The 26,038-nt window shown below is 40.1% G+C and overlaps 1 protein-coding gene across 5 annotated transcripts in view; it reads right to left on the minus strand.

Moving 5' to 3' along the window:
- The window catches only part of ATG4A (autophagy related 4A cysteine peptidase), a 53,165-nt gene that overhangs the window by 8,245 nt on the left and 18,882 nt on the right, over window positions 1-26,038 (minus strand). For 4 of the 5 annotated variants that reach the window (XM_081125968.1, XM_081125965.1, XM_081125966.1 and 1 more), the window contains 8 exons: window positions 12,105-12,215; window positions 9,718-9,789; window positions 7,528-7,626; window positions 5,100-5,201; window positions 4,849-4,921; window positions 2,377-2,456; window positions 1,241-1,428; window positions 1,041-1,119 (listed from right to left, as the gene is read on the minus strand). In XM_081125968.1, coding sequence (XP_080982094.1) covers window positions 1,041-1,119; window positions 1,241-1,428; window positions 2,377-2,456; window positions 4,849-4,921; window positions 5,100-5,201; window positions 7,528-7,626; window positions 9,718-9,789; window positions 12,105-12,215 — 804 coding nt within the window. Of the gene's footprint in view, window positions 1-1,040; window positions 1,120-1,240; window positions 1,429-2,376; window positions 2,457-2,706; window positions 2,783-4,848; window positions 4,922-5,099; window positions 5,202-7,527; window positions 7,627-9,717; window positions 9,790-12,104; window positions 12,216-26,038 lie in introns of those variants that run through there. The other variant, XM_081125969.1, reaches the window with a different exon arrangement.

Raw genomic sequence — 26,038 nt, forward strand, 5'->3', positions numbered from 1 at the left:
TCTCCAAGGAGGAAATGGTGGAGGGTGACCAAGCCCACCTCACCCTGTTCTCTGAATATCTCTCATACCATCCCCACACTTGCTCTGGCTCTCCCTTGCCAGTGTAAGGCTATCCCTTGCAATCTTCAAGGTACAGTTTCAGACCACTCCACTGTTGCGAGAGGTATCCTGTACCAAATTTCCCTAGCCACATAACTCCCTTCCTGGTGCTCTTCAGCACTAACCACATGTCTAGGCCTTTGGTACTCAAAGTATGGTGTATGTACCAGCAGTACCAGCACTACCTAGTTAGAAATGCAGAATCTCAAGGCCTACCCCAGACCTACTGAACCTGCATTTTAAAAAGCTCTCAAGATGATTCTTGTGCATATTAAAGTTTGACAAGCACTAGACTAGCTCACCTTGTGTGCCAAGGGCCTTAACTGTCTCTGGTCACAGTTAGTGAATAAGGTGGTTGGGTTTCCAGAGGTGTCAACCTAGGCAGGGAATGCAGGCCTGCTTGTTAGGGTCCATATTAGGAAGTTAGTGGTTTTAAGGCTTAGCCCCCATTATCAGAAAAGAGAGACCTCTTTACCTCCTCTAACTCCCACCCAATTATGGCTTTGAACAATGAGCTGCAGGCCCAGCTGCATGGACCTGGGAAGCCAGAGGATGGCCCATAGCCTAAATGCCTGAGCCCAGTAAGACACAGATCAACAAGGCTAGAGGAGTGACACCCTTCCACCCTGGGCCCCACAGGAAGAAGAGAGATGAGCTGAAGTAATGCTGTGACCTGGGGTGGTCCTGTGGGAAAGCAGCGTGGAACCATCTTATCAAGAGGCAAAGAAATGGAGACATTCAAGGGGGATCTGCTGTATGTCAGGCATACAGAAGTGTTACTCTCCACAGATCAGGCCAGAGACAGAAGGAGCCGACCAGAGACCACAGCATCTCTGGGCTGGACTAGGTCCCCTAACTGGAATTTCCTGGTTTCCCATGCAAACCTTCTGCCCGCCCTCCCTTAGCCCATTTTGACTTACTTGTGATTCCTCTTTTCTTACCTAAGAATCCTATGAAATAATAGGCGTTATTTGGTTTTCCTCCTAATGCCCCTAAAGACTGTGGCATCTTAAAACACTCCTAGAGGGAAAGAGAATGCAAGATTCTCAATTCACTTGTGGACTGCTGCTCACGGATCTCCGTGCTCACATGGCAATGTGATGGGCAGGCAACAATGGGCTCGGAAAAAGGAGCAACTTACTTTGAATGCATCAACATAGACAGGATTGATTTGGTTTATGCCCAGGCGGAGGGGCACAATGAGCAGCAGGGGTTTCCAGGCTGGGCAGCAGGCAGAGGTGGCCTTACTGTAGTTTGAAGCATTCCGAAAGTCAGGGGGGCTCTCAACGGCTGTATCAGCAGTCAAGGGAAGGACGCAACACATTTTTTCTAGAAACAAAAGAAAAGAGATCTGAGTAAATTAGGGGTTTACAGCCCTAGGAGGTATTCCCAGGGCAAAACTAAAAGAGACCTCACATGACACTGCCTGCCTGGAAGGCCTTCCTGTCTGCTACCAGGACCCAGCTTGTCCCACCTCCGCCAGGAAAACCAGGCCACTCTTCCAGCTGTTACTTCTCTTCCTTCTTGCAATTGAGCACTCCCTTACCTCCTGTCAGACATTATGGGCTCATTGAGAGAATCTCATTTCTCAACTAGTCTGCAAGGGCCTTTGGGACAGGAACTGTGTCTTTTGGTTTCTCTCACCCCATGGTGGGGAGCACAGGACTGCACTAGGGGGCGGCCTCCACAGAAGACCTGTTGACGGTTTAAATGATTATCCACTTAGGTATCCTGCAGAGAAAAGGTCTGGTACTGCACTGAGGGGCAGCAAAGATCCTCTAATTGTTTTCTTCCTTTCAGAAAGCTGAAAGGAAAGAGAAAAAAGGGTGCAGGGGATGATTAACCAGGGTCCTGTGCTCCCCTAAGCTCCCCTCCCCTGATGGGGCAGGCCAGAGAGTCCATGTGTGTGCATGTGTCTGTTTGTCTGTCTCTCTCTCTGCCTGCCTATCATCTATCTATATCTATCTATCTATCTATCTATCTATCTATCTATCTATCTATCTATCTATCTATCTATCTATCTATCATCTATCTATCTATCTATCTATCTATCTATCTATCTATCTATCTATCTATCATCTATCTATCATCTATCTATCATCTATCTATCTATCTATCTATCTATCTATCTATCTATCTATCTATCTATCTATCATCTATCTACCTATCTATCTATCATCTATCTTTCTATCATCTATCTCTCACCCCCAATTTCTGAATGGTGAGGAAGGACCTCATCATCCACCACCCAGAAAGGTAAACAGACTGCGGACTCACTGATATCTTCAATGACCACTGTGTTATCCATTGAAACATAAACAGCCAAGGAATTCCATTCATCAAATAAAGCAAGTTTTCTGCAAAGCAACATACAATGAAGTCACAATTGGGGAAGATGGATGTATCAGCAGGAAGCATTACAATCCATGTCCAGTGTTCCTGAAGTCACCGAACACTGAGCCTCAGAAAGGTTGGGGTTTAGGTTAGCTCTGGCTCCTTTGACCAAGCACTGGAACATTCAGTGTTCAGGGACCTTGAGTATGCCACAAAGTCACAGTTTCTTAATCTTGAAAAGGAGGCCCTGCTTTACAAAATGGAAAAGTCTACCTCACAAGATGATGTTACTCCTCTTGGGTGAAAGAGAAGAGTTACCAATGCATCTGCTCCCAAGAGGTTTTGTTTTCTTTCCTTAAATAAAAGATATTCTGATTTACTAATTTTTTTCAATAAATGGAAATTATCATTAATATATATATGTATATATACACATATGTATACACACACACACACACACACACACACACACACACACACATATTTGTTTGGGAGCATAGGTAATACAGAGAATAAGCCGCAGGAAAAGAGAGAGGGGGGAGAGGGAGAGATAGAGTGACAGGTGATCTCTCACATCCATCCCCACGTGCTGTGAGAATGCTGTTCAAGGACACTTGAACTGCAAATGGCCTCAGGTGTGTGGCTGAAGAGAGAGAACATGCTGAGTTGCATGACCCAAGAGATTAGAAAGAAAACCCCTTTGAGAGTTTATCTGAGGTCTGAGCAAAGTACCATGATTATTTCTCCTTTATCTTCTTCTCTTCTTGCCAGTTTGAAAGAAAACATGTTTAACCTGGCTACTCCGGGATTCCTGGGTAAAGTCCAGTCTCACTGGACAAAAGAAAAAACATTCTTTCCCAATCCAAAGTAGCTCTCAGAAAGAGGTTAATTACTATTATACTTTTATTTTACTCATTTTAATATATTATCTTTCTCAAAAATAATAATGATAATATATACGGCCGTTAATGATAATAACAATCATGTATTAGAACACACTTAATTTTTTTTAAATGTATGCTTCCATTTGTTTGTTGTTGGGAACCTCAAAATTTAGAAGAAAGAAGCAAATTCTTAAAGATATCATTTAAAAATCAACCATTTGAAGCTGGGTTTTGGACTCGGCACAGCCATTCTAATCTTCTACTTTTTCTACCCTGGTTCCTACAATGGCTCCCGAAATACTGCCAAATTCTCATTCAGTCGAGTCAACAATACCCCAAAAGGCACTAAAGACTAAAAGGTAAGAAAGTGGTCTCAGATAGACTATAGTGTTAGCAGAGAGTAAAACCAAGATACAGGTATCACTTGGGTCCCCAGGAAATCTAGACTCCTCCCCTCACAAGCACATTTACAAAGCATTCTAGCTCATTGAAGACTGACTAATAATTTAATCAGTACCCATCTGTATTTTGCATGGATCAGATCCCATCATCATGCTCCAGAGAGCCCAGGATTGAAGCATGCTACACCAAAGGAGGCCCAATGATTTGTCTTCTGATGCTAAACCCAACCTCAGATTCTGGCTGCCATCTTCACTCATTCATCATATATTTATTGAACACTTATGTGTGTCAGGCAGTTTTATGTGCTAGTGTTCCAGCAGTGAATAAGACAAATACAAGCTCTGCCCTCATGGAGTTTCCACTTGGTGACATGTTGTCAGGAAGGAGAGTGACAACAGGTGAAGTGGCCTGAAGGTGTAGGTCCGGATGCCACTCACTTCATTCACTTTCAAAACATTGGTCCTGGCCTCTCCACCTTGCCTCTTACTGTAGGTGGTAAATTTTGGGATTTAACAGAACAAGTGCCAAAATATCGTGCCTAGGTGCCTGAAGTCTGCTAAGAGATGACAGACTGATTCCAAAACTCCTTTGGGGTTTGCCTCCTCCACTAAGTCATAAGTTTATTGAGGCAAGAACTGTGTCTAGTTAATTTCTGTACACCAAGCACTTAGCACAGTAAAGGCACCCTGCAAATGTGGAATGAATAAATGAATGAGTGGGACTTTTTTTATACTATACATGGTGGGAGTCCACGTCTTGCCTAGGCTGGCTCAACCTCCCCCACTTAGTATGACTACTTTGGCTTCAAACTGACCTTCATGCTCATGGCTCCCCAGTACATGAGCACCAATTTGTGGGGTGGGGTATGGTGGGGAGACTGAATGAGTCCTGAGGTGCCTCCACATATACTGGTACCAATGGCGATGACTCTGACATATCAAGACAGCTGTGTCCAGTTACACATTTCAAAGAACTGTCTGAGCATAATGGTACAGATGTTTGCTGGTTTAGTGGGATGGGTGGTTTAGTGGGATGGCAAAAACAGTTAGGCTGATGGGATATTGAGTTGGCAGAGGAGGAAGGCTTAAGGGACAGAATAATAAAGTGAATGCCAGACTCTTTTACTTACTTTAACACTTGTGCAACTGTATTTGGTCCAAACCATTCGCCAATTGATTTCCCTTCTCCTACACCCATTTGTGCTGTTTTTATGTGGAAAAAAAATAAACATGTTAGCAAAAGATCTTCCACCATACCACAAAATCCTATTTTTTTGCACAAATAATTAAACAGATGGATAACTTAGTGGAGCCACATACAAGGCAGGGGACAAGAGGAACAGGTACAGGCACTGTCTTTAAACCACTGATGTGACCTTACCCATTTGATGGATTGAGTAGCAACAGTCTTTTCTATCTAAGAAGCACTGTAGGATCCGCTGGTATTCTTTGGGTTGTTCTTTTTGTTTTTCCCAGTTCCAGTCTTTTAAGGGGAAAAAAAGAGTTAAGTTATTTTTATAACTGCTTATTACTTCTCTGAACTCTTATTATAACCACGAGGTTAGAAGGATAACAAAGAAACTATATCTGAATGGCAGGAATGATCAACTTAGAACATTCCTGTATATTTAACTTTGAGGACAAAGACATCTGTAAACTGATTACTTTCTAAGACTTGATAGGTGTAAAGTAAAAGCAAAACAAGAAGTTGACCAGGGAATTGACTTAGCCTCATGGCTAGAGCGGATAAATATTATATGAAAACAGTCTCACAAAGGCCTTTCTGGTCAGCTACTCAGTGACCACGGGGCCACACAAAATCGAGCAATATATCCGTATATCACCCAGATGCCAGTGTCTCATCTCCACACGGACAGCAACAGCTTTGTCCTTACATTTTGGCAGCACTGCCAGAAAAGTCCCATGAGGGGAAGTGCTATTCTGACACACAACAGTTCACAGAGGAATATACACAATTCACAGCTAAGGAAGCTTTAAAAAAAAATTGCATGCTGCCATTTTTATACAACCTTTAAAAAGTCCACACTGAGCTTTGCAAAAATAAATACCTTTGCTATCAGTGTTCAAGGTTTCCTTATGACCAAAACCAAAATAATCACATCTGTATAAATCCCATCCATGCCTTAAGCACAACCCCCCAAATCCTACAAACACTTGAAGGACAACTGCAAAAACTTGCCCTAATCACCACTATGGACAGGATGCAATGCTCTCATCCCTCAGCTTTAGGAACTCTGATAGGACAGAATTCTGAAGCTTAGTTTGCTTCCAAGACATAAACTTCTCTTCTGAGGTTTTAGAGAGTTTGCATTCACAACTGAAATATACTCGAAGCCAAAGGCCATTACCTCCAGAGTTTTCCACTCTCTTTGCTTCTAGTATTTTTGAAACCAAAGTTTCAAGCTTCATATTCAGCACAGACTTCAGAGGGTGAACTGTATGCAACCGTTTTTCACCAGCCTCCAAATTGTCCAAGTCTAGAGAAATCCTGATTAGCTGGGTGCTAAGTACCACCAAATAGTTTCTGATGATTGTGATAAGTGAACACCCCACCTCAACAACCAAGTAGGAAACACTCCAAAATACTTCTTCACAAAATTACAACTTCTAATTCATCTTTGCTACAAGATCTATCCCCAAATTCTTCCTGTTACTTGCTTTTACATTAAAACAATTGAGACTGTTGACTGGGATTCTTTTTTTCCAGTTTGCTTTTCATAAAATTCACTTGCAGAAGAAACATCTTGTAGTGTTTTATAAATGAGAAAAAGTTACAAAGTAAGAATAAATCTGCTCCAAGAAGTATGTGTACCTTAGAGACATCTCTGGACAAGGAGTCAGAAGACCTGCATTGTATTCTCAAATATATGCTTTCTAGCTGTTTTACCCTGGGCAAGTCACCTTACTGAGTCTCAGTTTTTTTATCTGTTAAACAGAAAGCAGGCACAGGATGTCCTAAACCCTGAAAAGAAGGCATCAGGCCTTCAAACCTCCTCAGATCCTTCACCAATCAACTGTGATAATGGCAGCAGGGTGTGTGAGGTTGCACAGTGGGGGAAAAGAATAATGTTTCCATCCCTCTGAATCTCAATGAGTTCAGCAGCCCAATCTCATTCAATTTCACTCCCTCATCCTCAAGTTGAACTGGACTTTTACGCAATTGCCTAAACTAGCACCCAGTCAGGGTCAGCCTACAGATGCCCACAGGGAAGTACATATGTATTAAGAAAGCAGGACTCAAGAGTTCCAACAGTGATTATTGAAACGTTCTTAATAAAGTGACCTCTTGAGGAAGCTAATTTAAGGATCCCTTAATCATCGAATGGACATCTTCAATAAACCAAAACCAAAATAGCACCAGCTCTCTCATTAGGCATTTCCTTTATGTCATTTACATCCTTTTCCAGGCAGATATTTTAAATGAGGTCAAGAAACAGACCTACCAACACACCCTTCCTCCTGCTCCCTTTCTTATCTGACCTGGTTAAGGACTCAGTCAAACAATAGAGGAGATGGAAACTAAACGACACACCTGCCTCAATGTTCATTTCTGTCTCAGGAAAATAACTCTCTGGTCTGGTGAATCACAAGGAAATGTCGCCTGTTTCCTTCTCATGGGAGACTGTCAACTTGTCAACCACACCGGTGACTTGAGCTTACAGAGAGCACTTTAAGACCTGCCGCTCTGTTAGTGAGTATTCCTCAAGTTCACCACCAATGTGAAATCACCAGCACTGAGTGCTACTGAAGAGGTCTCTGAGGTAGTTTAAAGAACAAATTTAACTCACCCCTTCCCAAGTGTTTGCAGATAAGGGCTTGAGCCAGCATCATCTGTCCACAACGTAGCATACATCCCCAGCCAGCATCTGATGAAGGGCCTGTTCCTCCTGTTGGCAAAATGGATGGCAATAAATGAGTTCCTGAAATTGCCCTTTCCCAAAACAATCAGCATATCTGTGAATCATACAAGACAAATAGACACATATACTCTGAAAAGAGAGACAAGAGATATAGCCAGATATCAAACAGGGTTTGTTATAGGATAGAACTTGCAAAGTTAATGCTGCATTAACTAAAATGGATTCTATGGTCAAAAACAAAACAAACAAATGAACAGAAACTGCCCCTTATGTTTTCTGCTTGGAGACTTCTAGGTACGCATGCAATTTTGATAGATGACTTCCATGTATGACTACCAACACTTAGTCCATGCCATATCATCTGCCTGACCAAACCTGGCTTTGCACAGCTCACCTCTCAGGGAAACCAGTCTTACCTTAGTTAAGAAATAAATGCTACCCAAGGCAATGGTAGCATCAAAATGGTCAGAGAGATCTGGAAGGCTCTTGACTGTTCTAAATGCACATTATAAAGATCCGAACAGCAAGTAGGACAATGTAAAATAGAGGAGAGTCTTAAATTAGGCATCAGAAGACCAATCTCTAAATACCTAATCAAAATCTCATCTATAGACTGGGGATAATAGCATATACCCTGCCTATTATCAGTGGGTGTTGTAAGAATTAAGTGAGAGAGTATCTGTGAAAGTGTTCTACAACCCACTCAGGACCACAGAAATATTTGGTGTTATGAGTAAGGTCACAATTAAGAATACTATTAATAAATTAGAAATGTACTACATCTCTAAAAGGCATAAAACCAATTAATAAGTGAAATAAGACAGAGTTCCATTTTAAGAACACTTATGCGGCCAGGGTGAGCTCACTATCGTTTTTCATGGTACCAATGAAATCAGATAACTTGGATGGTAGAGGAGACATTCTGCTTTCATTACTTTGCTATCTCAATATGGAAGTGAAAAAGTATGCTATAAGCATGATCTCACAAGAGTAACTTTAAAGGGGGCCATCAACCATATAAGACAAGTGAGCCAAGGTGGTTGCTCCTTTCCTTTTGTTGCGGGAACTGAAGGAGAGTTGGTACAGAAACAAGAGAAGGGTTGAACCAACTTGGGAGCTGGAAGGGGAGCCCTTTGACTCTTGCTCATGTTGGGATTATTGGCCAGATTAGTATGGAAAAGATGCAATGAAGCCCACATTAAGAAGAGAGCATATTTTGCCAAAACATTGTCAGAGTTGAATTGCAAATGTCTTCAAGCCTTGCAAAGACCTCTTCACCCAAGAAAGTTAACAGTTTAGAAGCACTGGGTACTAAAAAGTGTTTGTTTGTTTTACTGCTCAGGTACTTCCTGTGGAGGGCCAAAAAAAAAAATGTCTGTGTGGACTTCATTTTTGGAACTTATCAGAAAGGTTGATCTGATGCCAATTACTAGGTCCAGTCCTGTACCAAAATTGGTCAGGCAGGTTTCCTGTTAGGAGAATAGCATCTACCATTTGAGTTTGGTACTCTTTTCCAACAGGGCCATGATACTAGAAATAGGTCACCCAACTTGCAAACATTTTACAAATTTTCTCTCAAGGGAGCCTGTTCACTTAGCTTATCGAACTGTCCTTTTTTCTAGACAGCAGCTGGTACTCTAACAGGCTAGAATTAGATCCAAGAAAATATAGCATAATTCATCTCTCAGTGGCAAGATATTTTCATTTCATAGGGGAAAACAATCAAAAGAATCATTTTCTTTCCTTCAGGTACAATTGTCTTTAATAATCAAGTAGCTGCATAAAGCAGTAGGCTGTAATTTAATAAATATTGCCCAAATTAAAAGTTTGACTTTTTCCTTACTCTCAGAAGTAAACTAAATAACACCATCCAGAGCCTGAACACTTGGAGGTGGGCTCAAAAGTATGCAGGCATTACACATTAACACTATGGAGCCATTCATAATGAGGTAGCTTGACAATGAAACTTTTGCATAAAGTGTAAGGCTTAAATACTCCCCTAAATCAAATTTGTAACCATAGTGAGCTGTTAATTTGGAGGTTTCTGTGAAGTCACTGAAAACTTCAAGCAAGCTATGCACAAGGAAGAAAGCACAGTACAGCAAATCATATACCTACCAATCGGTGAAAATTTCCTTCTGTATGTAAACCATAGACGAGCACTTATATCAGACAACAGCTTAGATTTTTCTGTAATTAAATGTGAAATTCAAATTAAATCACCATATCCCATCTAAAGATATCTGCCTTTCATTTCTGAGCCAGCAGCAAACTAATTTTCAAATAACCAGTTAATTCCATTGTTATGGGGCTAGGGAAATTCATAACAAATCCATTCTCACTTTAACGAAATAATTTCTGCGTTTCCCCCTACCTATGTTTTGACAGGAGCCACTGGCTAGTACAGAGAGGCTGGGTGGCTCCTGTCTCTTTTCCACTGAGCTCCATGGCCCTGGCAGGTGCTAACACTGGGAGCACAGCCAGAAGACGAGGAATAAAAGATACAAGGATCCTAGATAACCACCTAACAAGGCAATCAGCCCCTGCCTAAATTATGACAGTTGATTGAATCTGCCATCAGTATTCACTGTCTGTTATCTAAAACTGGGTATGGGGGTGTGTAGGGGGCAGGGTATGCACACGTGTACATGTTTAACTAAAAAGGAAATGTCCCTGGTTAAGCAAATTAAGTATGTAAGCAATGTATCAGTACCACCTAGTGCAACTGACATTTGTAATCTAAATGGATGCATAACATCATAAATGTTTTTGTATCTATTTTGAAAACATGTTTTCTTGTATTTTATGACAAATTTACTTCGATGGCCACAAATATGGCTTCCACATTCCCATCAGTACTTAAATGCAGTTCTATCTTTCTTAGTCTTCTCTCTCACCCTTTTCAATAGCATATCCATGTCTGTATTCTGTATAGTACTTATAGCCATTGCATTTTAAAAGAAAAAAAAGGAAATTCAGTTTCAGTCTATAGTTTCTATTTTCTCCCCTGTCTTTACCTTGAACTAATCAGAAAACTGAACTGTCTGGATTTTCCTTCCCCTTCATGTTCACAGTGTCTAGCACATTTTGGGAAGCAGATGTATAATGGTTAAGAGTAAGATTCCTGGAGTCAAACTCTGCCTGGATTTGAACCCTGACTATACTATTTACCAACCGTGTATCCCTGTTACTGAGATTCAGTTTCCTCATCCATAAAATGGGGAGAATGACAGCACCTACTTCATAGAGCTGTGAGCATTCAACAAGCTAATAAATGAAAGTGCTTAGATGCTACAGTATGTAGTAAGCCTGTGATAAATTTGAGCTGCTGTTATACATGCCTCCTCTCAAAATGTTGAGACCAGTCACTCTTTCCTCTTATATTCTCTACACCTCCCAGCTTGCCTATATGCTAGGAAGACTGGGAAAGTTGTACGGAAATCTTAAAATTTTCACTTTAAAAGTTAACATTTGAATATGTGCATGTTTGACAACCTGGGGATTTCTGTTGTCATGGAATGCAGAACTAGAAGAGATGACCTCCAGTCCCTTCATTTTATGTCCTAGTGAAGGGAGTTAAGCTCCAGAAAGAGAAAGTGACTAATCTAAGGAGGAGAAGAATCTGAATAGAAAAATTCTCCTAATTGCTAGCCCTGGGTGTTCTCCACTGTTCAGGATTCTCCTATCAAAATGATTAAGCCAGACTCAGGAGGAGCTATAAAATGTTTAACTTCCTCTCCTGTCTTTTGATCAGCTTCTTCCTGTCCCTCCCTCCATGCTGGAGCCTCTTCTCAGACAGATACAAAATCAGAGGTGTCTCTCTCCAAGTTCAAGCTTCATCTGGGTACAGGGTCATGAGCAGTTTTAGGTTTAAAGGTCTTTCCCGATCTATGAGAATGTAAGGTAAGAAAGGCAAATTCAAGTGTCCTTTTCACCTATCTAGCTGCACTAGCTGTAAATTCTATACAAAGTCAGAATAAACTAAGACAGAGTTACAGTCAGCAAAATATCTCAAACTATAAGACTTCTCAGTGTCTGATATTGCTTCTGACAGCCATGGGCTGTTTAGAAGTCCCCTGGGTGACAGTGCTTTAATCTAGACAGAAAAGGACATGTGAGGAATGAAAAGTATGTAGCCCAGTCATCAAAGACTAGATATGGGTTAGTGATACCAGGAGTGGGTCCATGTTTTTTGGAACCTGAGGCTTATAGAATTCAGGGGTTTTCCTTTAAGGGAAAGTACAAATATATGACCTTTTCAAATTGTGCAAACACTTATGACCATGTGAACATGCTGCAAGGGCCTCTTAGGGCCTTGGAAGGGGCCTGTGCAAGGAAAGGGCCTGAGGCTTAAACTTCTTTGGCTGCCAGGTGAATCCACCTAGCAGTAGGATTAACAGTTATTAAGGTCATGTTCTGCCTACCCAAGGAGAAAAATGCATAGACCTTGACCTCAAGCACCCACCTCATTTGAGTTCTCACAGACAAATGCTACCAAACCTTACCTGTTTTAAGGAGATGCTGTTTCCCCAAGATCCATACCAGCTCATCTGTATCTGGAAATTCTTCTAGGTAGTCAGCAAAAATAGTAATCTGGTTTTCATACTTGGATAAAACTGAAAGAAAAGGAAACAAACTTAGGCAAAATTTAACAGAGGGGGCTTGCTTCTGTGGTTTACTGATTATTACCTTTGTCCTAAAGGTGAAAGGTCATGGGCTGGGCTCCAATGCAATGGAAGCAAATCCTTTTCTTTGAGGAACAGAGACACTCACAGGCTGCAAAACCCTTCAGTAGAGGTATTTCCTCTTGACCACTTCTTTTGACCTTCCCTTTATCTTTTTCCTATTAGGCACCCTGTCTTAATAATTATTTGGCCACAGTTAACTCAAAACCATTTCTTTCATGGGGCCTTCTTTGTAAATAGCCACTTATCTAACTTCTCCTAGGATGAGTGTATCAAGGTAATACAATAATACCTGAATATTTAACTCCTGGCCACATCACAGGGGATATTGTGAGGTTTGTAGTGGCCAATGGCTTGGAAGGGGCTATGACAAGCCTGGAAGATTATGAAACTATGAAAAGGTAATATTTCAGCTGGAAGACCAAATGTTTTGATGGTACTTTTATTTGCCATTTTATTCACATACGACTTCTGCAAAGAAGGATCTTGCAGCTGATGATAAATACAGGATGGAGCAAAATGGGTTTACAGTTATAAGTATGCAAAACACAGAGTTTAGCCTTGTATTATTATTTATTAATTATTGTATTATTTTTCATATGAACAACTGTAAATCTAATTTTGCCCTACCCTGTATAACTTGTTCTTGGAATTCACAAGTGACTATGATCATCTCTCAAAATAAAGTAACGAGATAAAATATAATTAAACCTCATAAGATCACAGGCCACACTCTCAGAACTTATGACCATGTAATAATGTAGGGGGAGTTAAAATTCACTTCTCTACCACTGTGGAGAAAAGGTCTGCTAAAAGAGTCAAGGCTGACTTATAAAGGGGTTTTATCTCAAAAGTTCTCTTTAAGTAATTTCCTGAGGGAAATAACGTTGTAGACAGTAAATAGGTTTCCCAGCCAGCCCACAAAAACCTGTTTTAACCTATAACCAGAAGCATCAAATTGATAGTATATTTTGTAGTTTATGGTGTTATTTCTGTGAGAAAGATGTCAAGTTCAATTCTAAGACACCCAACATATACCTTCTCCTCTCAACTCTTAGAGTCTCCCCATCCCCTATGGAAGAGGAGCTCAGAGAGAGTAGGAGCCCTTCTGTGCAGCTACAAGTAGCTGCAGGGTCTCTCCCAAAGCAGTCCCTAAAAGCCTCATGTGAATGGTTTCCTATAAAAATGGCATTGTGGGATATGTTTAACTCACTAGAAAGGACAAATTCTTTTCTTTTGGCTTTGTTTTCTAAGGCAGGAGCATGCTGTTTTCGTAGAAATAAATGTTCCTAAATAAAAATGAGTCATATCTGGTCATGAAAACAGGTTTGCCTGATCAAAACACTTAGTTGGAGGTTGAAGTCATACTTTGCATAATTTATACAAGTTGAAGTTATAATTTGTTTGAAGTTACAACTTTAGAAACACAGCTATCCAGGGATACCGCTTTTCTTGAAACATATTACTGAAGTCCAATTTTTCAGGGATTTAAGTAGCCTTTCTCCTTAAGATGTTTTAATCATTAATGTTATAGTCTCGGCAGTATTTCAAACCTAAAGAAGTTAGAAATGAGAAAGCCATTTTGTTCCTCAGTGAAAGCTCATCACTGCTGAATCTGCCAGGGAGCCAGTGCTATCTGAACCTTTCTGTTAGTGGCCTCAGCCCCTGGACCATGTCCAGGAAATACCAGGCTAAAAATGATCACCCAGGTCAGGCCATCCCCAGGAGGTGGTGGACTGAGGTGGTGTAAAATCACACTATGTACCTTCCCGCCCTACTCTCTACCCTTCATAGGCAGGAGAAATTGGGTTAAAATGAACATCCAGTATAGCCTAGAAAGAGAAAGAAAGTCAGAAAATAAGTAGTTGAGAGGAGTGTGGGAAAGAGGCAGCCTCTATGGCATTCCCCTGGTTGGGGTGAGGAAGGGTGCATTGGATGAATGTACAGCATTTATGCATATAAACCTTGGGTCTTTTTTTAGCATTGGCCGAAAAACAACAACAACAAAAAACATTTCTCTATCACCAACCCTGTCTCAATGAGTCACTGCCCAGCTATCTTGTCAAATTAGTAACGCTCCTTAAAGCCTATGAGAACTATGCTGGTGCCTTTGGGATGGCTCTGACCAAACTGGTAGCCAAAGAATTTTTCTCTTGCTCTTCAGCCCCTCTTAGGCCTGCAAAAAGGTCATTATAGTCGTTATTCTTGATTTTCCTCTTAGAAGATAGACTCCCAGAATGCAGCCTGTCAAACCAGAGCCAACCCAAGAGATAGCTGCTTAGTGAAACATGAAAGCCAGGACAGACAATGAGACTAACAGAAGCAAAGAGCAGTAACACAGGAAGAGTATATACAAGGAGATTTGGGGAGGAAAAAGAAATAGGTCTTCTACAAGGAGAACTCAGAGAGATGAAGAAGCAAACTGGGACATGATTGAGGTTCAGAAGTGAAATCACATTTCCATCAGAATCACTTCTAACTACAGTAGGGCCTCCCTCTCTGAGGTTTCCCTTTCTGCTGTGTCAGTTACTCATGGTCAACTGTGGTTGGAAAAAATTAAATGAACATTTTCAGAAATAAACAATTCATAAGTTTTAAATTGCATGCTGTTTTGAGTAGCATGATGAAATCTCACTCCATCCTGCTCCATCCTGCCTGGGACGTGAGTCATCCTTTTGTCCAGTATCTCCCCACTATATATGCTCCCTGCCCTTTAGTCATTTAATAGCTATCTCGGTTATCAGATCGACTATTGTGGTATCCGAGTGCCTGTGTTGAGATAACTCTTATTTTACTTTTTAAAATGGCTCATTCACCTCTCTTCATCCTATCACATAGGGATTATATCATCTCATATCACAAGAAGGAGGCTGAATACAGTACAATAAGACATTTGAGAGGGCGCATTCACATAACTTTTATTACAGTATATTGTTATAATTGCCCTATTTTATTACTAGTTATTGTTGTTAGTCTCTTACGGTGCCTAATTTATAAATTAAACTTTATCATAGGTATGTATATATAGGAAAAAAACAAGTATATATAAGGTCAATACTATCCATGGTTTCAGGCATCCATTGGGGGTCTTAGAATGTATTTCATGTGGATAAGAGAAGACTACTGTAACAGCAATCATTTTAAAAAAAAAATTAATAAACTACTTTTGTCTTGCCTTAATATTATAAAACAAGACATCAGCCCTATACAAGTTCTCTGCCCGTTCAGCCTGTTTAAAGAGGTAGGGACTATATGGGCAGAGCTACAAATATTGCACCTTGGTAGACCAAAAATTAGCTTCTAAAAGGTCTAATGAACAACAAGCTACACCCTGTTCCATTTTACTTCAGTAATAATTATTGCACCAAAGTTTCTGCTGGGTTAGCTTAGTGGTCAGCTAATATTTGAACAAAGATTTCCTTAAACTGGAACCAAAAGGTCTCCCAGTCTTGGCCAAGCTCTGTGTACATGTTGAGGCATGCCTTCCACTCTCAGCCAGGCAAATGATGGCCCTGCCTTAGTCTTCCCTTTCCGCTGGCGAGGAGTTCAGAATCAGCCAGAAAGCTTGGGGCCTTCACAGATCTTGCCTAAGCATGTGCACAGCCCTGGGAATGCACATAGCTCTGAGCAACATGTGGTTTTCCAGATTCCTGGGAAAATGTGAACTTTTCAAGATCCCAATAGACATGTTATTCCCCAGTTTTTCCTTTTAAGCTTTTTAGTTATCTATTGCCTCAGGCAGCTGTGAAGTTAATTGATTGCCTGTAATGGTTTTCTAAACAAGCCCCTGGGGAAAGCATTTCTGCAGCTACAAGTCAGAGCTAATATAGTCTTGCAAGTGGGATCTTCTGGGGAAATACTAGATAGATCAAATAATGACAATTCTCTAGAAATGAGGCTTTATAGGAGCTCCAATGCCATTTTGTGTCCTCCAGCTGCTGTCAGGCTGCTGGCTTTTCTTGTGATTGCAATATGTGGATTCTCAAGGCTACTACAGGCTAGAGAGTAAGCGATGAGCACAGGACAAGTGAACACCACAAAGCTCACTATTCTCACCAAAATGCAGCAGTTTTTCTTGAATAAAGACTCCACAGGTTGTTGTAAGCCTTTGATTAATTTCCAGAGTTCTGAAAAAGTTTATTCTGAACATTTTTGCCAGTTTTTTCATTGCTATTATGGATAGAATTTTTTAAGATCCTCACTCTGCCATTTTTGCTGATGTCTTACTTTAATAATATACATTCCAGTGATTGACTGTATTTCTAAGGGTTGTTTTGTAAAACTGCAAGTAAGTGAAAAAAATCGCTTTGGAAAACAAATTTCTGACAGGGCTTAACAAAGACACTTGTACATCAAGTCTCCTAAGATTCCTTAGGGTTTGTGTCCACAAACAGCACATACTCTCAAGTGAAATCAAAGGTCACAGAATCCAGGGCCAGAAGGGGCCTGAGATACCGTAGTGTATCTTCCTTGTAGGTCACCTGATCCTAAAACCATGCCAAGATACTGCTGGTTCCAAAATAGCCTTCTCAGCAATACATACATATTTAACATACTGTCAGGTCACAGCTTCAAAAACATAAGAAAATGTCCATGGAAGACAGGTATGGTAAGGACAGAATATTCACTAATATATTCATTCCATAAACTTTTATAGAGTACCTACTATGTGCTAAGCACAGAGGATAAAACATCACTGAGAGGGAGCTTCCATCCTCCAAAATCTTTGAATCTAGTGGAGAGGATAGGCCTACAAACAATTTCATAACAAATGTAAGCAGAATAGGGTTAAAAGGGTTGCTCAACTAACAATCTTTGCTGAGCTGTCTTGCAGAACAATGATGTTCCCTGAAAGACTGACCACAGAACAATAACAACCTGTTCCTATTGAAACCAGATAAGGATGCCTAAAAGGAACACTGACCCTGCTTAATCATAATACTAAATTCCTCCCCCTTCCCCCAGCTCGCTCCCCCACCCCCCACCCCAGCCAGGCAGAGCTTACCTACCATTATCTATACATGCATTATAAGATAAAGCATGATCCCTTACTGCACCTAAGCTAGAATGGCCTAGCTTCTGCATATAATGACCTGTCTCTTTTTGATGAATAAGCATAACTAGTCCCAAAAAAAGCAACTCTCCTTGTGTATTCAGAGACACTGCTTGGGGGATTATCCCCAGTGTTCTCCTCACTTGCTGCAAACAATAAACTTTCCTTGCTCATATTCTGTCTTGGTTGAGATTCATTAGCTTATGATCACCTTGCATTCAGTAATATAAGTACTATTTTTTTAAGTGGTAATAGAAGGCAACAAGTGATTATTTCCAACTGGGTGTGAATGGGCCTTCTACAACCTAGAAAAGGCAGCATCAGAGGTGAGACTTAATGGAAATATGACATAGGTGGGAAGGGGAAAGGGAGGAAATTCCTGGTTGAGGGAACACCAAAAGGATTTGACAAGCACCTGAGTGTGGGGCGGGGCCAGGGAGAATAAGAGTCAAAAATGACTTGAAGTTTTCAAGTGTGGGTGATGAAATGGTAGCAGAAAAACATAGTGGGGAGTAGGGAGATAATAAACTTTGTCTAGCCAGAACATGTTGGACTCCTGGGCTTGGTCAACAAAGGAAGGAGAGGTTAAAAAAAAAAAGTGAAGGGGAAGTCAACCAGCACAGGGATTGTGAACAGGGGCATGGTAGATGGTTGGTTGATTTGCAGAGCCTAGGAAGGATGGAGGAATCCAGAAGAACAAAGTTCAGCCTAAAATGTGGCTCCATCCCCTTCTTCCTGGGTCCACTTAGTGTCCTGGTCTTCCCAGCCACTGCTCGCCTATGCACAGACCCTGCCCCATCTTCATTTCTCTTCCTCTCAGTGCCCTGCTTTTCTGAAAATCAAGAACTTAGAAAACAGAGACTGGACAACAATTCTTGGCTTTTCAAAGGGGATTTTCATGTTCAAAACTGCATGTTTTCTTGAATTTATTCAGCAAGTCACACCGTAATGATGCTGAGTTGTCATATAATGCAAAACACATGAATGATTTCTCTGTAGACCAGTATATATTCTGACATCCTAAGAGAACACTGTCATTTTCTGACTTACACTGGAGAATCTTAACCAAAGGGTTAGCATTCAGCTAGACTTTATGAGATTCTATTTAACTGTCTAGTACTGGTGGTGTGGAGCACAGGAAGCTGCATGCACCTGACAAATTGCTGGGCAAGTCAACAAAGGGATAACCAGTCCTTTTGACAAGTGACAATTGTTAAGTGATAAGGCACATTGATTTTCAGCTTGAAAAATCAGTTGGGTCATAGATAACTTGACAGCACAAAATACATTTCTTAGAGATTTCAGTCAATTCATGCTACTGACCACGGTGGTAAGAATCAAATGTAATGCAAAATTAGACTCTTTTTGGTTGTCCTTTAAAGTGATGCTTTTGAAAAGCTTGTTGCCTTTTTTAAGTATACTTTTTTTGTTTGTTTGTTTTCACTTAAGAACAAGTTATGCCTCCTGCTTGCTGACTGAAATGCATTTGGACATATCCATTAAGAAAAGGGATTCCATTCATGAACTGGTCAGGAATGCACCTAACACGAAGACCACAGCACCTCTAAATTGCTGTCTTTTCTTGCTTTTGATAAGGTAACTCTGCTCTTGTTGGAGAGATGCAGTTTTTCAGAAGAATAAAAAGATTACCACTTTTGTAAAGGTTCCCTTTGTTGATAAGGCATACAAAGAGGGTAGCGTATTGAAAGGATGGATGGAGAAAAAATATTTGCTTGGCTATATAATTCAAGACTCGAGGGAACTATTCCACAAACTTAGGTGAGAATCACCTTGATTCTTCATCAATAGGTTTTGTTGTTCTTAAGAATCAAAGTTGATTCTTAAGTGGAAAGCATGGTTTTATTCCCAAGGAGGCAGTTTCATATTAGTGTCCCTGCCACGTCATACAGTGGGTTCAAAGTAAGCCTCCATGGTACTGTTGCTTCGATGTTGGACTTTATCCAAACCCAAAAGCACCAATACTCAAATACAGAGCTCATGGTTCATGTAGGAAATAAGACACCATGATAATATTTAGTCAAACAACTTTTGTCCAACATCAAAATATTTTTTTGGCACAGTTAACAGAAGGAAGAACCACTCTTCACCCCTCTTGGAAATATCTCTAGCCTATGAACCCTAATATTTAGCTCCACTCTAAAACTAACTAGCTATGTGACCGTGCAGAACCTACTGCACTTCTTTGGGCCTCAGATTCTCCACCTATAAAATGTGCAGTGTGTTTTTCAAACAGCACATCAAAACTCATCAGTGGTCTATGAAATCTATAGTAAATTGCAAACAGAATTTTTTTTTAAATAAACAGAAAATATGATAATATATTACACATAATAGCATGAGTATTATTTCATGAAATTTGTTTGTGTATATATAAACTGGGTTGCAATATAAAATGTATTTCTCATTGTATTGTTGGATCAAAAAAGTTGGAAAGCCACTGATCTAGACCCACATTGTCCAATATAGCAGCCACTAGCCAGAGGCAGCTGTTTACATTAAAATTAATTCAGATTAAATACAACTAAAATTCAGTTACTCAGTTACACTAGCCACATTTTAAGCACTGAATTGCCACATGTGGTTAATGGCTACCATATTGGACAGCACAGCTACAAAATAGTTCCATAATCACAGAAACTCCTATCAGACAGTCTGATCTTAATGGCCTTTCTATGGTTCTGTAGGAGGTGAAAATAGGGCAAGTTGTTAGGAGGGGTACTCCAAGCTCTAGGAAGAGAAGATGGGTTCACTTGTCTCTCTCTTAAGAGAGTATGCATGTGAATTTCTAAATAAACCAGCCAACTATTATTTATTAAGTTCTGTACTTGGTCCTGTGAGGAATACAGAAGAAACATCCTCATAAACATTCACTAAATGTTAAATGAACAAACTAAAGCATTGTAAAATCATAACCTACCTGAGCCTTAGGTAAATGAAAGAGTTTATAATAAAAGGCAACATATAAGCAAATGTTGATAACTAAATGCTGTCAAAATTCAGCAAAGGTAGAACTCAATGAGCATTGGAGTCATCAGGGAAGATTTCACGGAGGATGGAGGATTTGAACTGGTCCTTAAATTATTGCTTGGATTTGGATGAACAGAGATAAGAGGGAGAATATTCCAGATGAGGAGAACACCATAAGGACATGTGTGCCAAAGAGGAGGAATAGATCCTGAAGAATACTGAGAAATGTGACTAGAGAGGTGGCTTGGGACTAGATTGTACAGGGTGGAAACCCAAGCAGCACAGTCTAAGTATTACTAAAGCCATTGACAGTATTCAAGTGCTTTCACATGATCCTCAAGACAGCTCCTTGAGATAGGCAGGGCAAGAATCATTACTTCCATATTAGATTTAGGGGAACAGAGTCTCAGAGAGGTTATATGACTTGCCCAAGGTCATATAGCTAGATTTGAGGCACTGGAGACAGAGAGAACAATGAGAAAGTTGTAAAAATCCAGGCATGAAATAGTGAAGGCCTAAGGCAGCAAGAAACCAGATGCTCTGGTTATATAACATACTATAAAACAAACTGACAATGCAGTACCCACTGTTTAAAGGGGAGAGTAAGAATAGACAGTCTGAGGTTAGAACAGTATAGTTATTTTTAACTGGAAGTGATCTAAACTACCCCAAAGGAATAAATGTTAACAACATAATTCATATACTGTGTCCAGATTTTTCCAGACAGCTGAAGGCAATGTTTTGGACACGGTTCCTAAGCAAACACTTTACATGTCTATGCATTTTTATGAGCCATTTCTGTCTTGCTAGTATTTCTTTCCTCTGTCAATTTCAATTTTCATTTCTCAGAACTAATCAGTCATATGATTTCTTACCTCATCTAGATTTCCAGTGAGAAAAGACTAGTAGGGCAAAAAGGTCAAGGAGCCACAGACTTCGGAGTTTTTCTACATTGTTTAGTAAAAGTAATTATTAGCTTAACAATTAATTAGTTAATAATATTTACTAAGAAAATTCTAAAATACGCCATTATCAGACTCTTAAAGGATCCCATGTCAAAAACTTCCACAGGCTTCAGAGATTGCCCCAACTAATAAGAATCAAATACAAACTCATCAGCCTGGCATTTAAGGTCCTTTCCAATATGGCCACTTCCTACATTCTTAGTTGTTCCCCACTGCTCATTACTCTTTCATGAGATATACTCTTCAGACAAAATAAAACACATCCTACACTGGAGGCTCTTTGCTCATTCATGTCCTACTTGCACTTACCCTATCTCAAATGCCGCTTTCTCAATGAAGACTTCTTCCTCAATTTAGTACTTGCTCCTTCTTCTAAGCCACTATAGTCCTTTATTTATATTTATATTATGGCACTAGGCACTTTGTACTTTAGATTATTTTTATTTGAAGGCATGTCATCTCTCTGCTTTTGGAACAAACTCCCATCTCAGTCCATGTAGTGTTCATCTCTGTATCCTTCACAGCTCTGATCATAGTGTCTGCCATTAGTAATTCTTTAATGTCTATCAAATATTTATGGAATGAATGGGCACACTGACAAAAGTCTAAAAGCTGGTTAAAATGTCCATCCAAAGATCAATTTAACAATCCTTTACTGAGTGCCTACCCTACGACCAGCACTATGGTAGGCCCTGAGGATAGCAACATATCTTAAGCAATTTCAAGTCTAATGGGAAGAGAGAGAGAAAGGGAGTTCATTTTGATGTGGTATGGTCAGTATCTATATGCACAGAGGGATAAGGGAGCACAGAAGAGGGTCATCTAAGCCAGTCTGGGGTACAGAAAAGGCTTTGGGAAGAAAGGTGATGGCAGGATTTAGCCTTAAAGGATGAGAGTTAAGTAAATTGGGCAGGGGAAGGACATTCCAGGCAGAGGAGAAGCTTGTGCCAAAATACTGAGGGCTGAGAGACTATATAGAATAGTGATGCCATATGGAGACTGTCAAGGGCTGAGGCTGGAGAGGCAGGAAGGGCTAGTAGATGCTGGCCTTGGAAGCCTTGGTAAGGATTCTCAGCTTATCCCAGGCTTCATGTAGCCCCCAAGGGGTTTCAAAAACATGCAGGAGAAAGACCAGGTGTTCCACTATCTGCAGAACAGGAGTGATGCAACAAGTAATTGCCTATAATGCAAATCCTAGGGTATTTTTTGACATTCATATCAAATTAAATTATGTTAAAAAACGACAACCTGAAGAAACCATCTTTCTCAAGGAAGGGGTTAAGGTGGGTCTCTGTCTTTTGGCACACTCAGTAGTTATAGCATAACGGGAGAAATTCTGAGTCCTTTACAGGAACTTTATTCTTCATTGGAGCACTTTCCCAGTTTTCTCCTCTGTTTACAACCACCTCACCCACCTCCCAGACCACAGGAATTTTCCCCATACACTTTCAATATCACACTTCATTAGTAAACGTTGCCAGCAGACATATGATGTTTAAAAATTCTTTACCTTCGATGTAATGTAAAATTATACTGCCAGAGTTAAGTTTTGGGATCACATAAAATTACATGTGTATCTTCACTTTCAAAGCAAAATATGTATTCCAAGTTAACCCTAAGGCAAATTTCTGTAAAGTGAGCTTCATTTTCCAATGTTATCTTATGGTCACTTGAGCCAAATTGCCCAAGAAGACAATTTAACCACATCCAAAAAAGATACAGTCTGCAATATAATGGGTCCTCATCCCTGATGTGCACTCTATGTACCAGGCACCAGGAAAATAAATATCTATCTACCCACAAGCATGAAAGACCCACCCAACACCCGTAGCAAAAATGCTCTCTAATATCTGGCAGGCAAAGAATCTTGACCTGCTAAACAAAACCCAGATTCGTTTTCATTTTCAAGTATGGCTCTTCATAAAGTGGGTTTTCTTATAAGAAACTCAGCCATCAGTTCTTTCATTAATACTAAGTTAAATTATCCTGAGTTAAAGTAATTCTCAGTTACGAATGACTTTTTATTCCACCTACTCTAGCGATGCCACTCCTAGGTTTATATCCAATAAAAACAAGTGTTTATGTACACCAAAAGATATGGTCAAAAATGTTTATAGCAGCTTTACTCATGATATCCAAAACCTATAAACAACTCAAATGTCTATCAACAGGGGTGCTGAATGTTTGTACCCTCCCCAAATTCTTATGTTGAAGCCCTAATCTCTAATGTATTTGGAGGTGGGGAATTTGGGAAGTAATTAGGTCATGAGGGTGGAGCCCTCATAAATGGGATTAGTGCCCTAATAAGAAGAGACACTAGACTGATGAACTTTCTCCAGCTTGTGAGGACACAGTAAGAAGGTAGCTTACTGATAACCATAAAGAGGAACCTCACCAGACACAGAATCTCCCAGTGTCAGGATCTTGAGCTTCCCAGCCTACAGAACTGTGAGAAATAAGTGTTTGTTGTTTAAGCTACATAGCCTATGATATTTTGTCACAGCAGCTTGAACTAAGACAGGTTAATGGATAAATCAACTGTGGGGAATCATACATGGGACTGGTACGCAATAACAACAAAACACGAATACTGTTGCAGAACCAGGGACGTTCACCTTACGGAAAGACTAAGTGGCACTTGGAGGCTCAGAGCTCAGGAGGTTTATTTTATGCTGGCAGCCCCAGAGGAGTCCAACTCCAAAGTCTGAGCGCCGAGCACAATCGGGCAAGGAGTTATATACTGTACATGCTTCCGCCTACGTGGCAGCTATACCTTGCTTAGGGCAGGGGAAAGCCCTTTCTGGTTTGGCGCCCAGGAACATAGCAGGATGGCAATAGGGGAAGCGGGGGGTAGGGGGGGCCTGTCGGCCATTTTAGACCGAGTTTCCCCTTATCAATACTATACATACCCAAAACAGGAACTAATCTCACAGATATGTTAAACAAAAGAAGACAGAGACAAATTAGTACATAAGGTACAATTCTATTTATATAAAGTTTGAAATCAGGTAAAACTAATCTATGATGACAGTGGTCAGAATAGTTTTTACCCTTCGGAGGGTATGTTTGACTGGGAAGACACAAGACGGAACCTTCTGGGGGGCCAGAAATATTTCCATATCTTGATTTGGGTGGAGGTTACATATGTACAAAATTTCATTGAGCTGTACACTTAACTTTTGTATACTTTAATGTCTATAAGGAATACCTCAGTTCAAAAAAAAAATACAGAAAAAAGTTAAGTCTCCATACTGGATTTATTTCTCGTACAGATTGGCAATACAGAGCAATATTATGCTAACAACAAAATATTCTTTTGTTATCAGTAGAGATATATTTCTGAATTTATTCCACCTCCCTGTATACACACACTTCAAATCCCAGTGCAAGCAGTTTGTGGATTCAAATATTATTGCGATTTAACCCTAATTTATTGGCTTTTTCAACTTATAGCATTCCAAAACATTATCTATTTTTACAGGCTCACTTTAATTATAAATTCACAAATTTATTAATTCTTCTTTTCTACTATAGCATTAGCTGGTCTTCATCAGAGAAATCCATTGAATTTGTTCCCCAAAAATAATGAAAGAAAGCATACTAGGCTGAAGAGAAAGAACACTGGCTTATGAACTAAAAGAGCTGGTTTATATTTATGTTCTGCCTTTTACTAACCAAGTCACCTTGGGCCAGTCTTTTAATCTAAGATTCCATTTCCTTATCTACAAAATGGATATATACCTTCCCCACAGGCGATAGGGAGGATCACAAGAGAGAATGGGTGTGAAAGTACTTTGTAAACTTTAAAGACGTGTTACTATCCCCAAAACTAAGTGTTTAATTAGAATTTGTGCCTGGGTGTGGCCAACAGAAAATGTACTTGAATTTCAAAGCTTGTACTTTAGTTTCACATATCTTACATTTCACCAGAGAGTCAGGATCAGTAAGCACACTCAAATTCTAAGATCTCTGAAAAATCAAAATAATTCCATTATGGTAAATATTGAATATAGTTGTATACAGGGAAATATAATTAATAACTGCCTTCCTTGATTTTCCCAATTATGACTTTTAGATGCATCTCTAACTATGTAATATCCGTTATATTCAGTTCACACTTCTAGAACTTTGAACTTCTTCTGTAACAATACTTTTCCCTCTCCATTATGAATTTCACAGTAACTTCCACTGAAGGCTACTCCCATTTCTACCCTCTGCCATCCATCATGACAACTATAGCAAAATGTTAAAATTCTCCTTACTCTGAACTCCTTGTCAGAGCCCCGAATACTCCATGTCAGAGAGCCCAAATGGAGGATGACTTTTCTTGTGTGCACTTTTTGTTTGTTTGTTTTTATTGTTTTTTAATGTATCTTCATTGTTGAAAGTATTACAGAGGTTCCCTTTTCCCCCCATTGACCCCCTCCACACCACTCCTGCCCCCTATTGTCGGTCCATGGGTTATGCATATATGCATATAAACTCTTCATTTAATCTCTTCCTACTCCCCCACCCCTGCCCTTCCCTCTGAAATTCTTCAGTCTGTTGCATGCTTTAATGTCTCTGGATCTATCTTGTGTCAACTTCTGAAGTTCATTTCTCTGATGAGAGGAAGTGCTATAGGCCAGAGTTGCCTCAAAATGCTTCCTGTCACCAACTATTCTTTCCAGAGGACCCAGCAGGAAAGCCCTGACTGGAGAGCCATGCAGTGTGAGAAAAGTTTGACAGAAAGAATAATTAGAGTCATT

This window comes from Miniopterus schreibersii, assembly GCF_964146895.1.
Source record: "Miniopterus schreibersii genome assembly, chromosome: X".
Classification (NCBI taxonomy): domain Eukaryota; kingdom Metazoa; phylum Chordata; class Mammalia; order Chiroptera; family Miniopteridae; genus Miniopterus; species Miniopterus schreibersii.